The 17,428-nt window shown below is 31.6% G+C and overlaps 1 protein-coding gene, 1 long non-coding RNA gene and 1 pseudogene across 6 annotated transcripts; all 3 read left to right on the top strand.

The window, feature by feature from the left end:
* The first annotated feature begins 1,333 nt into the window (after nucleotides 1-1,333).
* Nucleotides 1,334-2,953, top strand: LOC128281589 (uncharacterized). Its single transcript, XR_008271830.1, has 3 exons — nucleotides 1,334-1,411; nucleotides 1,874-1,959; nucleotides 2,775-2,953. It is a non-coding gene; the product is annotated as an uncharacterized LOC128281589 (long non-coding RNA).
* Nucleotides 2,954-10,360: 7,407 nt separating this feature from the next.
* Nucleotides 10,361-11,943, top strand: LOC108462033 (40S ribosomal protein S14-like; annotated as a pseudogene).
* A 1,292-nt stretch (nucleotides 11,944-13,235) lies between these two features.
* LOC108461984 (uncharacterized) lies at nucleotides 13,236-17,196 on the top strand. Of its 5 annotated transcripts, XM_053020515.1 has the most exons (5): nucleotides 13,251-13,602; nucleotides 14,900-15,323; nucleotides 15,396-15,517; nucleotides 15,725-16,624; nucleotides 16,704-17,196. In XM_053020515.1, exons 2-5 carry the CDS (start codon nucleotides 14,900-14,902, stop codon nucleotides 16,872-16,874), a joined length of 1,617 nt encoding a protein of 538 aa, XP_052876475.1. In that variant the 5' UTR covers nucleotides 13,251-13,602; the 3' UTR covers nucleotides 16,875-17,196. The 5 variants fall into 5 exon arrangements, with proteins under 5 accessions (XP_052876473.1, XP_017617476.1, XP_052876475.1 ...); XM_053020513.1 differs by having other exon boundaries at nucleotides 13,236-13,602; nucleotides 14,797-15,323; nucleotides 15,396-16,624; XM_017761987.2 differs by having other exon boundaries at nucleotides 13,248-13,602; nucleotides 15,396-16,624.
* Nucleotides 17,197-17,428: the final 232 nt, after the last annotated feature.

Here is a 17,428-nt window from a genome sequence, read left to right as displayed (position 1 = left end):
ACAAGTTGGCTGAATCAGTATATTAAAGAAATTGTTAGATTACAAGGAATACCATTATCGATTATTTCAGATAGAGATCCAAGGTTTACCTCGCGGTTTTGGCAAAAGTTGCAAGACGCGTTAGGTACGGTTAAATTTCGATCGCTTTTCATCTACAAACCGATGGACAATCGAGAGAGTAATTGATTCTTGAAGACATGCTCGGATGTTGTGTATTGGAATTTCAAGGAAGTTGGGAAAGATATTTGCCGTTGGTAGAATTTGCTTACAACAATAGCTATCAGACGAGCTTGAAAATGGCACCTTATGAAGCATTGTATGGTCGCAAGTGTCGAACGCCTTTGTATTAGACTGAACTCAAGGAAAATCAGATTTATGGAGTTGATTTAATAAAAGAAACTAAAGAAAAGTGAAGATAATTGAGATTGTTTGAAAGTCGCTTGGATAGACGAAATCTTATGCGGACCTAAAGCGAAAGGACATTGAGTTTCAAGTTGGTGATAAGGTATTTTTGAAAGTGTCTCCATGGAAGAAAGTCCTTAGATTTGGACGAAAGGGCAAGTTAAGTCCGCGTTTTATTGGACCGTATGAAATAATTGAAAAAGTTGGACCGGTAGCATATCGGCTAGCTTTACCACCCGAATTAGAAAAGATTCATGATGTGTTTCACGTATCTATGTTACGTCGGTATCGTTCAGATCCTTCACATATAATTTCACCGACAGAAATTGAACTGCGACCTGATATGACTTTTGAAGAAGAACCGATTAAGATTTTAGCTCGAGAAGTCAAACAACTAAGAAATAAAAGTGTTGCACTTGTGAAAGTGTTGTGGCAAAAGCATGGGGTAGAAGAGACTACATGGGAAACTGAAGAAACTATGAGAAACCAATACCCACACTGTTTATGGGTAAGATTTTCGAGGACGAAAATCTTTAAAAGGGGGGGAGAGTTGTAATATCCTAAATTAGGGCTTAATCGGAATAGTGGTTTCGTGACCACAAATCCGAGATAGAAATAATTATTTTACAATGATTTTGATGTTTATGATATGATTGCATGATTGTGTGAAAATTTCGTGATGAAATTCTATGCCTAAAGTGCTTAAATTGAAAGTAGGGACTAAATCGAATAAGTTGCAAAACTTGCATTCTAGAAGTTTTAGTATGAAATTGTTTTGGAATATTAATGAGGAGGTCTTAAATAGCAATTTTACCAATTTTAAGTTCATGGACAAAATTAGGACATGGAAGGAATTTTGGAAAGTTTAGTAGTAAGGGTATTTTGGTCATTTAGTTATTAAAATGAATTAAAACAAAATTAAAAGCCAATTTTGTCCATCTTCTTCATTAGGCCGAAATTTCAAGGGTTCTCCATAGCTAGGGTTTGTTTCAAGCTTCCAAGCTCCATAGTAAGTGATTCCAAGCCCGCTTTTAATGATTTTTACGTTTTGAGATCCCTAACTCGATAAAGCTTATGTTAGCAATAATTTAACCTAGGGTTTATATTTGGAAAAATACCCATAGGTGAAATTTGTGTATTTTGATGTTTTATGATAGAATATGAAGTTTTAAATTATGTTAGACAACTTGTACTACTCGATTTTAAGCAAAAACGAGTAAAAGGGTTTAATCGGTAAAAATACCTAATAGTCACAAGTACATGTTAGAGTGAGAATTTGATGTTGCCATAGAAGAGAAAAGTGATCAGCATGTTGTAAAACATAAGAATAAGGAATAAAGTTTAATCCAGAGCCTAGGGGCAAAAATGTAAATATGCAAAAGTTTAGGGTAAAATTGTAATTTTTCCAAAATTTGAGTTAAGGATTAATTTGATAATGTGAGTATTAAATAAGCTAAATGTGTTATTTTAGATCAAGAAAGACGTGGAATCGACCTCAATCGAGGAAAAGAAAAGATTGTGGACTAAATTGCAAAATCTTTGTATTTTGGTACCAAGGTAAGTTCATGTGTAAATAATGTAGCATAATTGTTATTTTTAAGTTATTGATATTAATTATGTGTTATGCTGAATTTTATTATGAAATGTATGCTTTGTGGTTAATTTCAAATAATATGTAAATTATGTGAACTACTTGTTAAATATAATTGTTACCGAGTATTGATTTCGCATTCTACGGAAGACGGCAAGGATAAGTGTTCGAGGAAAAAGCCCGTTTGAACCTTAGGAATAGATTAGGATACAAGTGACATGTCACTAGGATGGTTGAGCATCCGAACTCGTTGAGTTGAGTCCGAGTTCACTTATGGATGCGAATGTCCGAACTCGTTGAGTTGAGTCCGAGTTCGTGAGATGTAACTAGGCATCCGAACTCGTTGAGTTGAGTCCGAGTTCACTTATGGATGCGAACGCCCGAGCTCGTTGAGTTGAGTCCGAGTTCGCTTATGGGCGGTTACATGATTGCTTGATTGAATATGTGGCACTTATGTGCAAGTTATCCATGTATCCGAATTATATTCGATGTGTTCAACGGGTAAAGTTCTACTCAAATGGAGGAAAATTTCGAGATGTAAAGAGACGTATTGGTAAGTGATATGAAATGGATATTTTGGACAGGTATGTATTTAACCCTCGGGTTGAGTATTGATACAACCACGATAAGGTAATAAGATGATGAAGAATGATTAAAATGTGATATGTGTTTTAGTGATGTATGCTAATGTTGATGGTATAACTGCTTGTTATGTTACTTATTATTTGCATATGAACTTACTAAGCATTTATGCTTACTCCCTCCTTCTTACTCATTGTAGTTTTGGACAAGCCAGCTCAGGAGTCGGGATAGGTCGAAGGCTCAGTCACACTATCCAGAAGATTTTTGGTAAATGGCTTGTAAATTTAAGTATGGCATGTATAGCAATATACCCATTTTGTGTAAATGATCTTATGGTATGGTTGTGAAATGGTTGAGGAAATGCTTGATAATGATAAATTATGAAAATGGTTAGTTTAGATTATGTTTGATGTTAAGAAAAACTATTAAGATACTTAGTGCATAAAAACTCATAAAAAGGATGAAATTTACCATAAACAGAATACCGCAGCAATACTAACGCGAGTTTGAAAATTTACTAAAAATCATAGAAATTGAATTTGGTGGTGAAATACATATCAAATTGAATCTTATTATGTCTAGTTTCACATGAAACAAATGAAACAAGTAAAGGAAGTATATGTTAGAAGATATTTTAATTTTAGTGAAACAGAGTCATAGCAGTTTCTGAATCCCCTGTTCCTACTTTAGAAATTCACCATAAATTGTAAAGATATAATTAGGTGGTGTATTTTATATCCTCAGAATCCTTATTGAGTCTAGTTTTAGTATAAACAAACCTCATAGTCATATGAATTTTTACAGAGATAAATGTGGTTCGTAGTAAACAGAGGTCAGACCAGTCGAGTCTTGAAACAGGGTAACTTTAACTAATAAACTGTACTAATTGGCCCAACCAAAATTCTAGAAAAAATTAGTAGATAGTTTTATGAGTCTAGATTCAGGGAAAATTTACAGATCTTAATTTTGAGTTTTGTAACTCGAGATATGATTTTTATTGTGACTGTGACGCAAGTAGCTTAAAAGCTGTGAATGTAGAAACAAATAATTCAAAGTTCTAAAAATGTTAAACTAAGCTTAGTAACACCTCATACTCGACTCCGGCGACAGTCTCGGGTGTGGGGGCGTTACATGCTACACATACATAAATCACATACACCGTCATATTCGGACTTAAGTCCTTTACAAATTCAGATAACAGTAACAGATATGTAGAACAGATTCTAAACTTCACCAAGTTGACGTTGCAACATCAAATAGGGAATGTCGCGATGTTGAAAGCTAGTGTCGCGACATCCATGAGGTGATGTCACGACTCTGTAGGCAAAGAAAAACACAATAATTACAATCCTTATTAGTTTCAACCTACCATTTAACATAATATGCATCATCAACAAACTTAATGACAACACTATATATATGTTCAATTTCATGATTCAACCAAAATAGGCTTTAGCCATGCATAAACTATTACAATATCATTCATCCATTACTCAACTACACAAAAATGGACCATTTGCAACCTAATAATCATTTCAACCCTAGGTATATGTCATTTGCTTATATGTAAAGAACTATTCAAACTTTGTTAAGTCGATGACTATTGGCTGGATGTTGAATCAAGCCTCAAGACTTTAAAATTCACCTAAACCTAAGCATGAAATAAACAAACCGTACGCAAAGTAATAGAACTCAATGGTACTTTAATGATTCAAGTCAATGATACATTACCAAGTGAACACAATCAATTCAAGTATAACGTTTAACTAAACCACATGCCATTTATGCCAATAGTTTCCATTAACATATGACATGAACATATATAGCAAATTTTCACACCAATTCACTAAACATTTGCATTTAAACTTATCATATCATACTATTCAACATTAGATACCAATACTTTCATTTTATAGCATACCAAATTGAAACAGAATCTCATTGACCAATTCATATGATTGTGTCATACCATACTATCTAATACTTACCATACCATTTTCCATTAATTTCATATCTTAATTATTCATTTTATATCAATCACATATATGATTAAACTTATACATCGTTATTCATCAAATTGAATGCCTGATTCGAATGGTTTTTCACATGCTGTCGCTTTTCACATATCACATGTATACAAGCATACTAATTCAATCACATTCACCTCATTTATCTTATTACCATTTCATGTTTTCATAGCCCTACTAACTTGATATGGACTAAGAACAGATACGCAGATCTAATACTTTGTCATCCCAAGTTGCTCGACAACAATGACTTTGAAACATGTACACACTACCACCCCGAGTTGCTCAGAAATGATGGTTTTCATAATCTAATTATTCTGTCATCCTGGGTTGCCTAACAATGATGACTATGTTGTAGTTTAGCAATACTTCTCAAAAGTGCTTTTTGGGAGAAGCTAAAATTTTCAACTTCTCAAAAAAGTACTTTTGAGCCAATTTTTGGTTTGGGAGAAGCACTTTTCACTCTAAAAAAGTAACTTGTTTAGGAATGCTTTTGTCTCAAAAGTGCTTTTTGTCGCAAAATGCTTCTTAGAAGCAATACTAAACATACCCTATATGTGCACATTCTACTACCTCGGATTGTCCAACAATGATGGTTTCATAATTTTATTATTCTTTCAACCCGGGTTGCCTGGAAATGATGACTATATGTGTACATTCTACCACCTCGGGTTGCTTGGCAACGATAGTTTCTAATCATTATACCGGACCCTATGGCATGCCAACTATATCTGACACTGTCTAAATAGTTAATAGGGTAATCAATGTTCCTATTACATTATATAACCAATTTTCATATCATTATTAATTCATTTCATTATCAATTCACATATAAAACCAATAACACATAGCATAGTTCAAACCATTTCCATTTCCATTTCACATTCTGTTTCAATTAAACCATACTACTTTTTGTTTTGTTCAATTCAGTCCATTATCTTGATATTCAATATCAATCACAACAAATCAATTCATACGAACATTATATACTCACCTTGATACTCAATCATGCAATTAACATGAATATGAAAATAATTAAATTGATCTTGAATCATAAAAGTACAAACTGATTCTTCACATCATTCGTTGACAACTTTCGCTTTTTCATTCCCTCTCGAAGTCGTCTTTAGCTATGATCGATAATTAATAAAGGAAAAATATAAGAATTCATCTAATTCACATTCAAATATAAAACCAAACATCTTTTTCATTTTATTCAATTTAGTCCCTAAACACTAGATAAGCATATCTTTCGATATTTAGCATCGAATTAAAATCTGATTTCACATTCTTTCATTAGGGACCCTATAATTTATATTTATAGAAAAAGTTCATAACAAGTTTTAAATTTATTCAATTCGGTCCCTAATGTTACAAAGTTAACAACCAAGTTTATTAAGATTTACAATTTAGTCCTTATCATTATCCAAACTTAATTTCTATCAATTTCAAGTTTAATTAGTCAATTTCTCAATAATGGAAACCTACTAAATATTCAAAAATTGAACAAATTGATACATGGGCTAGCTAAATCAAGCTCCCATGATCATAAGTCTATAAAAACCAAAAGAAAATGACTTAGAGACTTATTTAAATTTTTGGTTGATTGCTCAAGCTCCAAATATGGAGTTTTCTTTATTTTGTTGCTAAGGGATGGTGAAGAAGATTATAACTCATCATCTTTCTTTCCACTACCAATCCATTTATACTTTAATTAATCTTTATTAATTAAATCAATCATGTTTTATTTCATTAATTTACCATTAAGCTAAACTAAGTGACCATTATTAATATCATCCATTAAGTCATGCTAACATTTGGTTTACTTACCATTTTATTACTTTAGGTAATTGCTATCTAGCTTCCTAAGACTTTTCTTAATTAAAACTCTATAGTGATTGAATTTCTACAATTTAGTCCCTAAGCCTTAATTAACTATTTTTTTGGCTTGTATTTTAATATATTTTTATATCAACTCCACAAATATTCCTATTTTATATTTATAGGCTTGGTTTACGGAAATGAGATTCCAAAACTACCTTTTTCACACCATTAGAAATTGAGTTGTTACAAGTTTCTCTAAGTGTGTTTCATAATTACAATGTTTGGAGGTGTTTTAATAGTTGATTTTGGTGTCTAAAATTTGATGTTTGAGTCCTATAAGTCCAAGATTTGGTATTGAGCATTTAAGTACAGAGGAGTTTCAAGTCAATTTTTGGCTCTAAGCATAGAGGTATCGATACCTGAGCCTTGTGGTACCACATCAAGTAAGATAGAATGTCAAGATCTTCAATAATTGGGAGAAGTCTTTGTACTACTCCTTACTTGTATCGATACCATAGTGCAAGGCATTGGCCACTACACTGTTTTGAGCCTTATTGGCCTTCTGAGGCCCAATTTGAGTCCCAAACACCTTCGGTCCACTTTGAAACATTTTTAAATTATTTTAAATTATTTCTAAAGTCTTTCAATAATCCAAAACTTGATTTAAATATTTTATAAAAATGTTCTAAATTATAACCCTTAAATGAATACAAGGTTTCTAGCTTGTATATGTTCTAATAGCATCTTCCATCCATACTAGTCATCGAAGCGAATTAGGGATACAATTTAATAATAACCCTTTTTTCTTCTATGTCATCCATTTTTAGTTAAATTTAGATTCATTACATCAACTTTTTAATTACATGGATACCATGTGTGTGTTTTTTATTTCAAAATGTCACAAAAAATTAACGATATTAATAATTAGACTTAAATTTTAAAATATAATAAGTAAATAGGTTAAATTCTGAAAATAAAAATATAAAACTAAATTTCAAATTTACAAAAATATAAAAATCTATAATATGTTTGAGGGTCTAGTTGGTTAACCAACTTTTAAGGCGCTTTCATTTTAGTCACCCAAGCATTAAAATCTTAATGGTAGTTGATTGTACATATCACATCATGTTTACTTTTTTATTTTGATCACATAAAAAAAATATCATTTTTCAAGTATTGATCAAGGTAAAAAGAAAATTTGGGATTAAAGTAGAAAAACAATAGAAACTAAAAACAATGATGCATTAAAAAAATTGTCAATTTGTGCCTATTTACTCCTTTTCTAAACTTTCTAATTTTTTTTAAAATTATTGAATTTAATCTCCTTCTAAATTTTAAAATTTTATTTTATGCTTTCAAATTAAAATTTCTTCAAACAACTCATCTTTAATAATTGTCTCTGAAACTCAGATTTGTTTTGATAATATGATATTTTAAGTTTTTCATGCTAAACTAAAAGCAAAAAATAAAAAATAAAAATCATTGTAATTAATTAAATTAATTAATTTTATCTTCTATGTCCAAAATTTTTCATCGATTCATTATCCAAATGAAAAACAATCCAAACAAAGAACAAGAGGATTTTTTTGTTTTTGTTTTTAGCTTAGTATGGAAGATTTGAAATTATATAATCAAAATAAGTTTAAGTTTCATAGAAAATTATTAAATATGAGTTATTTGAATTGATTTTATTAAGAATAATCGAAACATAAGATAGAATATTAAGATTTAAAAGGAGTTTAATAGTAACAAATCAATGAAATTATCAAAGGATAAAACATTTCATTCATTTATTTAATTAATTTGATGTATTAAAATTTAAATTTTAAATAAAATTAAAATTAACAATTTTCGCAATGGAATAAATAAGTACAATTTGACAATTTTAATACCTTATTTTAATTTCTATCACTTATTCACTTTAATCCTTAATTTTTTACCTTAATCAATACTTTAAAAATATTTTTTTATGATTAAAATGAAAACATCCTAAAAATTGAGTGACTAAAATAAAAGTATATATATAACACGTACGGCCAAACACAATTAAAAATTTAAGGCTTGAAAATGATTAAAATAAAAACATTTAAAAATTAAGTATAAGCTTATAAAGATTTCATTTTCAATGCCTAAGGGACCAACTAAAATGGGTTTAGGATTGCTTATTGAGTCCCAAAAGCTTGAAGCAATCCTAATAGGGTGTGTTTGGAATGTAGAATCCCAAAAGCACAAAGCAATCCCAATACAGTGTGTTTGGAATGTAGAAGCACTTCTCCAAAAAAATTTTAGGATGTGTTTAGCATTATTTTTGAGACAAAAAAAATATTTTTAAGACAAAAGTATTTCTAAATAAATTACTTTTTGAGAGAAAAATGTTTAAAAAAAAATAATCCAAAAACAATTTTTTCAAAAGCTCGAAATTATAGGTTATCCCTTTTCTAAAAAATACTATTAAGAAGCAATAGTAAACAAACATCATGTTTGGTTGGCTGTAATGCTAAACCATTACAGCTGAATTCAGTGGCCCATCCCTATTCCATTGTTTGGTTAGCTGTAATGGGCTATTACAACTCTATTCCATACAACCTTATTCAAGGCAAAACTGTCGTTTACTATTTGACACTCTACCCACGGAATACCCATTTAGCGTGTGTGAGTTTTAACTTTACCCTTCTCCCTCTTTTTCATTCTCATGTCTGAAGCATCTTCTTTTTTTCATTCTTCTTCCCATTTCCTTCCAAACTTCTCTATCTTTTTCATTCTCACGTCTAAAGCATCTTCTTTTTTTCATTCTTCTTCCCATTTCCTTCCAACCTTCTCCCTCTTTTTCATGCTTCTATACTGATCAACCCTTTGACAAACCCTATAAGTTTTGTTCATCTTCTCCATCATTTAAAATCTCGTTCCCCATCAACGCCTCTGCTTATTGCATCATCAGCCATGGGAAGCAAAACCCTTAGATTATTTAAAATAATATTTTTTCTACATTTTTAGATTTTCTTTTATATATACAAAACTATTTGAGGATACTTTAGACATTCATCTCAATTCATTTTAATTTACTCGGGCAATTTCAGTTTGGCTGTCGAGAAAATGAGTGTGAGATTAGGGAGAAAGATGGCGTTAAATTTTTTTTTATGTTTGTTTTTACTTATTATGATCAGTTTAATCGAACAAAACACTTGATTTCGAGATCAATAGCTTAAACACTAAAGAAAATTAAAATGGAATGTAAACTAATAAAGTATTAATAGATGTTTAGAGCAATGCATTTTCATTTCACATCTAAGATTATGTGTAAATCTTAGTCTTATTTAGTATAGTAACTCAGGCTAAATTACAATTTTATCATTTTTATGAGAGCTAAAATGCAATAATATTATTTTAGATTTTCCTTGATATATACATGAAACTATTTGAAGAAGCTTTAGACTTTCATTTCGATGCATTTGAATTTACTTGGAAAAGTTACATACAGTTCTTGAGAAAATGAGGATGAGATCGGGGAGAAAGAAGGTGTTTTTATGTCGGTTTGTAAGCTTATTATGATCAGTTTAATCAAACAAAACACTTGATTTTGAGATCAATAGCTTAAACACTGAAGAAAATTAAGATTGTGTGTAAGTCTTAGTCTTATTTTGTATAGTAACAAGGGCAAAGCTAGGAAAGTTTTTTGGGGTTGAGATTAGGGTATATATTTTTATGAGAATTAAAATGCAATTCTACCATTGTATTATCTTATATCTTTATAGTTTTTAGGACTAAATCAGTATTTTATCATTCTTAGGGGCATACTATAATTTTATAGATTTTGGTGTCTAATGCCTGAATGTTTACTTGTCAATTCATGTATGCACTTTGTGCTTGTGTATTTGCCATATTATAATCAAATTTAATTTAGATTTTGAAAAATTCATGTATCAAGTCTAGCTAAATGTATACTATGGTTAGCATTAGCAATGGTATTCTTTTTCCTTTGTTTGAATCTTTATATGAACTTTTCGGATTTACTTCTATTTATGCTTTACATAAAACTCATTATGTTGGTGATTTTGTAGTTGAGGAGCAAGGTTAGGGAGCCAAAGGAAGAGACTATGACCCTTGGGCCTGTTGTACGAGACGGAGAGCATGTTTTCAGTGTTGCCCACACTTTTGCATCTTTTAATCACAGTTTCATTGTAAGTTACATGGTTTTTGAATTCTTTTACTTAGTAACACATATTTCTTGCTATTTCGATATGATTTTTTTAAGCTGTGAATTTTAATCGGTTTTATTTTTTTCCTTTGGTACTTTAAAAATGATATCATGTGACTGATTTGTCTGGAAGAAAGACTATGGTTCGTATTACAGGTACGATATCGGGATTGCATTAACATATCATTTAGCTGCCAATTTTTATATTCTAGTGGAAATGGATTGTTTGAAATATCTATAAATAATAATAAAAATTGAACGTTGGGCTTATGTTACTCTAACTTGGGTGTGAATGTGAATAGAGCATGTGTTTGACACAAGTATATCCATATATAAATGTGTTAGATACAAGTTTGTAGGTACTTAAAGATAGCTTGACATTTGTATTATTGAACATTTGTTCTTTAGATTGAGTTTGAAATTCTTGAATAAATCCAGGTGGTATGAAGGTGAAAGCCGACAGGGATGAGCACAAGATGTTTCCTAGAGATGCAAGGTCATATACCATTCCATTCGTTTTTATCATTTAAGAAAAACCCGAAATTGTCACATTACATTACATTACATGAACTCATTACTAGAAGACATACAATATCCGACTTTACTGCTAGATTTATGTTATTGTTGACGAGTTACAAATCTTTATGTTGAGCAGGAACTCAGAATTACGACACTCTATATCAAATTACGTACTACAGGAGGTAACAAAACCAAGACCCCTGGTTCGGGTGCTCAGTCAGCTCTCAGGGCTCTTGCTTGCTCTGGGATGAAAATTGGCCGTATCGGTAAGGCCACAACTAATTGAAACTATTTTAAAATGCAGAGGAACAATCTTTGTTTTGCAAATTACTAGGGGAGAGCAATTGGTTTAATTGGTGGGTTCGGTTGGTTTTTTTGGTTAATTGACCTTGTGTTGTTCGGCTTATATGGTTATATATCTATTATATATTATAAATATAAATATATTTTAAATAATTTTAAGACGATATAAAATCAGTCTGTTTTTTCAGTCAGTTTAGTTTTGAGATTAAAAACTGTCTGAATTAACCAATTAAATCAAGGTCAAAAGTGACGTTTTTTTCCAAATTTTTTGGTTGAGACAGAAAGTTGCTCTCCCTTACATATTACTGTTGAACCCTTACGATGTTATTCTTTATGTTATTTCAGAGGATGTTACGCCCATTCCGACTGATAGCACCCGAAGGGTTGTAGAAGAGGGAGAAAGCTATAAACTAGCACATTATGTTCTAGCAAATCTATCCTTTAAGTGTTTTTTTGGTGGCATTGGCATTTGGTTATTTGGTAATAACCGTTCTTTATGAGCCCTTTTTCATAGTTTTATATTGGTATATTTTATATTGGAGTTGTAGAACATAATGAACTACGAATCTATCAATCGCATTTTTTCATGTTTTTGGTAATGTTTTATATGAATATCATGTTATAAGTAGGAATGTTTAATGAAAATAGTATGGTGATATTTTTATTAAAAATTTGTAGGTTTTATCATTGTTGTTCATATCATAGGTAGTCCATAAACAAAAATTGTAACTTGTGATGTTACTTTTACAAGTGCTCATGTGGAATTTATTTATAAAAAACTCAAATCGTGTTTGATTCTTGCAAAACTTTTGTTTTCGTCATGGATGTTTGAACTTGATCAAATTGGTCCATCATGGATGTTTGGATTTGATCAAATTGGTTGGTTTAATCAGGAATTGATTGGGTATCAAGTTGGAAAAGACATCAAATTGGTTGCCTTAAGTTGGATATCAAGTTGGAAAAGGCATCAAATTGGTTGCCTTATGTATTTGTATAAATTGTTGAATTAGGTCAAAAACCTAGTTAATCGGTTTTTAATTTTTTAATAATTTATTAATTAATTCATTGATAAATTAGTGGTAAAATCAATTTGACTATCGACTTGGTTCTTAAAACTTTTGGCTTGTAACTTTTGTACTATTATGCTTGGATATGAAATATAATTATCAAGTTATTTATTACTTTCAATATTTTATTTTTATTGTAGAATAATTAAATTATTTGTTTTACAAATGATATTTTAACACATTAAATATATATTGTAGTTTAAAAATAATAAAATAGATTATATATATATATTTTAGTATTATATATTTTGATTTTTTAATTCATATAGTAATAATTATATTAAGAATGTTATTAAATTATATTTTTATTAAATTATATTTAATAATAATTATGTTAAAATATAATTAACTTATTTATTATTTTATTAAATTATTTTCAATAATAATCTTATTAAAATTTAATAACAATAACAATAATTATCTATCCAAACAAATTCTACTAAGGCTGTTGTGGTCATTTTAATTTTTTTCCTTATGCTATTATAATATCATTCTATTCAACCAAAAATAAGAATATTATTACAGTTCTATTTCATTCCATTTAACCAAACAGTTAAATTACTGATTATAGCTTTTAACTCTATTCCAGTGAACTAAACGATAGGTAAACATTTAACCCTTTTGCCTTCATTCAAGCAAAGTTGTTGAGCATATCTGCAACATTCATTTCTTTCCCCCGTTTCATCAAGAAATTGCACAGCAAGTTAATAAAATAAGAGAATCATAAGAGAGAAGGAAGAGATGGAATAACGAGATCATTATAAAAACCAAGATGCAAAAGATGGGTTTTTCTTTTTTTATTCGAGAACATTATTTATGAAGACAAACAAGCAAAAGATGTTTCAGTTTGTAATAAATGAAGAAATCTTACAACAAAAAACAACTGATATGTATCATGATGTTCAAGCTTTGAAATAACAAATGGTGGTCAAACTTAAAAATACCAACTTGTCAGCACTTTGACCATTTCCCCAGGTAATAAAAACCGATATTCTTTTCTCTCTCTCCTTCACATGCCCTCTTGAAAAAAAAAAAAAAAAAGAATCAACCAAAACAAATAAACAGGAGAGTCCATCTTCCCCCATTCAGCAGGTTTTGTTCCCTTGTTACTTTCCAGCTCAATTCCTTTTCTTTTTTCTTTTGTGTATTTTTAATGGTTTCTTTGAGAAGATTTTCCTTTCCTCATCTGGGTCTTTTTCAGTTTCCTTTACTACTTCATTTGCCTAAAAGTAAAACCCTGAAAGAAAATGTGGGTCATACTTGAAAGGTGAAACCCCGGAAGAACATGGAATCAATATTCCACAATGGCCTTGAAAGTCTTACAACACCATTTTTCCATCCCCCACTACTTTTGCTTCACCAGTTTTGGCCTTTTGGGTTCTTTGCTTTGTGGTTATCACTTTCTTAATTAAATAATAATAATAATAATAAATCCCCTTGATTAGTGTCCAGAACAGTTCATAAAATAAAGGAAAAAAGTGCTATTGGGTATCTAGAATGGTTGTTTGCTTTACAAACACAAAGCTGTCTTTGAGTTTCTAAGCTCAGGGCTAATGGATGATTAAGCCTTTTTTACTTTATTGAGAATCAGCTGTTGCTTCTCATCTTTGCTTGTCTGTTGAATTGGATTGGGGTGGTTCATCTTTGTTTCTTGGATCCATTTCTTTGAGGTACGAGACCAAAAAAAACACAAGTTCTTCATTTTACTTGGTCCATTCAGAAAAGTTTGCAAAAAGTTGGTACTTGGTACTTGGTAGTGTAAGAGAAAGAAAGAAATTTTTGGTTTAAGTGTCTCATTTTCTTTTTGTTCAAAACTTGTATACCTAACTGAGTTGTTTGGATTGATGGAAGCTGGTAGTTCCATGTTTGACAGTGTTCAACACCCAACCACATATCAGTGTTCTTTAACATGTTTGCTTTTTAAATTTGGTTATATGTAAGAATTGTGATTCATAAATTAAAAAGAAAGAAAGAAAGAACTGTGTCTTGATTTGAATTGCTAAGTACTAATTCACTTTCAATTTACATTGTTTATATTTCATTTAGATTCCATGAGAATAATTTGTTCTTGTCTTTCTTGTTCATAACTTCACATATTAGGATTACATATATAAAAAATTAAAGCTCCATAATTACTTAAGTTGTTCGAGTTTGACAAGTTCTGTATTGCTGCAATCTAGGATTTGTCTTAATTTGGCCATGGTGTTCTTTCCCTTGGTATTTTTGCTTCCCTTTTGTGTCATCTTGTGCAATTCTTCATTATTATTTTTTCCTTCGGATTTGTAGTGAAGCAGAAATTAGATAGTTTGGAGGCTTATCAACCATTTTGAGGCCAAAAATAGTAACGGGGTGTGGCCGTTATTGATGTGTTATACTTAATTTTTAGCAGATGATGGACAATGCATTTGTTCGTGGTCCGGAAGATGACAGGGGAAAAGAAGATTCACTGCAAATTTTGGAGGATAAGAAGGATACATTGGGAGACGATGGAATGAATTGTTCTGAACTAAAATCAAAACAGCTGGGGAGTCCAATAAATCCACAGCATGCTCTGATATTAAACGTTAGAAGAATACAAGCTGGAAAAAGTCTTATAAATGATGCATTGCTTCGAGCTGTTTTTCGCATGGGGAATAAGATTCCGAGGCATGTGGTTGCTCTAGATGAGAAATACCTTCGTTATTGCCTCGAGTTGATTCATGTCAATGCAGCAAAAGCAGCTCGATGCAGTATCTCTGTGAACTTGAGCTCCACAAAAACGAGCATTTTATCCAATGGACAGAATCCAGCTAAAATCGTTGATGAAAATACAGGTGACTTGGGCAGGTTTATTTTCAAATGTCCATTGGAAGTCAGGACTGATAGTTTATTCCTTGATTCTGCAGAACCATGGGTTGTAGGTTCAATAATGGGCAGCAGGAGCATGGCAAATATATTGAAGAGCCCATTGTTAGAGAAATCGGGTGCATTCAATGTCAATCCAAGTTTGAATGATGTTAAAAGATTGGTAAGTTATGACTTAATGAGCTCTCCGAGTGGTTTCAGTAGTTATTTCTCATATAAGCTAGATAGTGAAACATACATATTGGATGACTGTAAATATGGATCCAAGACCATGCATAAAAGGCCTGTTTCCATGTCAAGTACAAACTCAACATGCTCGGATCAGTCCTTTTCTTTAACTTCTACAACATTTTCTCAAGGAATGCTTCAGTGCACGTGGAATGGTGGGATTCCGTACTTTGTTTTCTCGCTGGATAATCAAAGGGAGGTGTATGTAGCCAATTTAGAAAATGACGGAGCTGCTCGAAATAAGGGTCTGGACTATATGTACTTGTTCCATTCCAGCAAGAGTAGCCATAAGGAGCATGGGATTAGCGATCACGAATTTGTTGGTAAGATGACGGTGTCAACTTCTTTCTCAATCTGCCCCCAAGATTCTAAAATCATGGAGACGGAGTTGGTTTTGTTCAGTGGTAATATAACTTCTATTCGAGAGATCCAAACTTCAAGCAATAATCACAGGAAAAATAAGGGCCTATCGGAAAAGGTGGTGGAAGCATTCAAGAGTAGTCATTTGTCCAAGCAGAGCACATTGTCTAGATTTCGTCGATCAAGTTCCATAATGGAAGATTCTTCTTGGGATCCATGTCGAGATACAGTGAACAATTCTGATTCACTAGATGGGATGAACCTTTTTGAGGAACAACTTCCAAGAAATTTGGAATTGACTGCCATCGTTGTGAGGGACCATTTCCCTGAGAATCCTCGACCAGAAGTTGGAGGTTGGGGCTTAAAATTTCTCAGGAAACCAGTGGCAATGCAAAACATCAACCCTTTGGAAGCGCCGGTTCATTCCTTTTGTTCTTGCAATAATGGTGTTTGCTCAACGAGTATGGATGTACTAATTCCAGCAGGTATTCATGGTGGCCAAAGAACCAGAAATGGTGGGCCCTCTAGTCTTATTGAAAGATGGAGATCTGGTGGACATTGTGAGTGTGGTGGCTGGGACTTAGGCTGTCCTCTGACCGTACTCAAATCCGGGCCAAGTAAAGGAGGTTCACCTGCAACAGATATGCCAGAGGATTGCAAGCTATTTGATTTTTCCATTCAGGTATGTCTATAAATTTTCCCATCTGTTACAATCTAAGATGGCTGATTCTGGTATGTCTATAACCTGAAGCACAATACAGGGTCCCGAGCACGGTTCTCCGACCTTGAGGATGACAAATGTTCAGGACGGGCTGTATTTGATTCATTTTCAATCAGCACTCTCAGCTCTGCAGTCCTTGGCGATTGCGGTGGCCTACATTCATACTCAAAGTCCCACTTTCCGACCCAAAAATGTACAACAATCGAGGTAGTAAGAATGGAGAGTTGCAACCCTCTCACTGCACCATAGTGTGCAAATTTATACAGTAACTCCAGCAGCGTATCAGTAGGAAACATAGCTGTCGTCATTTTTATGTTTAGTTTGACTATTTTATGATGGTAATTGTATCCTTAATTTCTCATTACAAAAGATATATAGTAGAACAGGTTATAGATGGAGTGAATTTTATTTACTCCAATGCTCAGTTTGTATGAACTAGAAAATGAAATTGACAGAGTTGATGACTCTTTACTAATTCTTCATTTTAAAGAGATTGATGGAATTAATGAGATGAAATTGAATTTCATTTTAAAGATGGTATTGTAATAGCATTAATGATGTCTTTAGTTGCATGAAAGATGAAACTAATGCATGATTAGTAAGGTTCTGACTCATCTTGTTAGGAACTCAAAAACCGTTTATCCAAGATTGTTCTCAAAGTTTAAAACTTCTATTATCATAACCATGTTTTATCCAAATTAAATTTAGATTAAGTTCAAATTCAAACATGAAAAATTGAATTTGATTTAATTCAAGTTAATTGAA

Source organism: Gossypium arboreum, chromosome 10, assembly GCF_025698485.1.
Source record: "Gossypium arboreum isolate Shixiya-1 chromosome 10, ASM2569848v2, whole genome shotgun sequence".
In the NCBI taxonomy this organism is placed as follows: Eukaryota; Viridiplantae; Streptophyta; class Magnoliopsida; order Malvales; family Malvaceae; genus Gossypium; species Gossypium arboreum.
The sequence above is the reverse complement of the archived record's forward strand: the minus strand, read 5'-3'. Positions and strand labels throughout refer to the sequence as shown.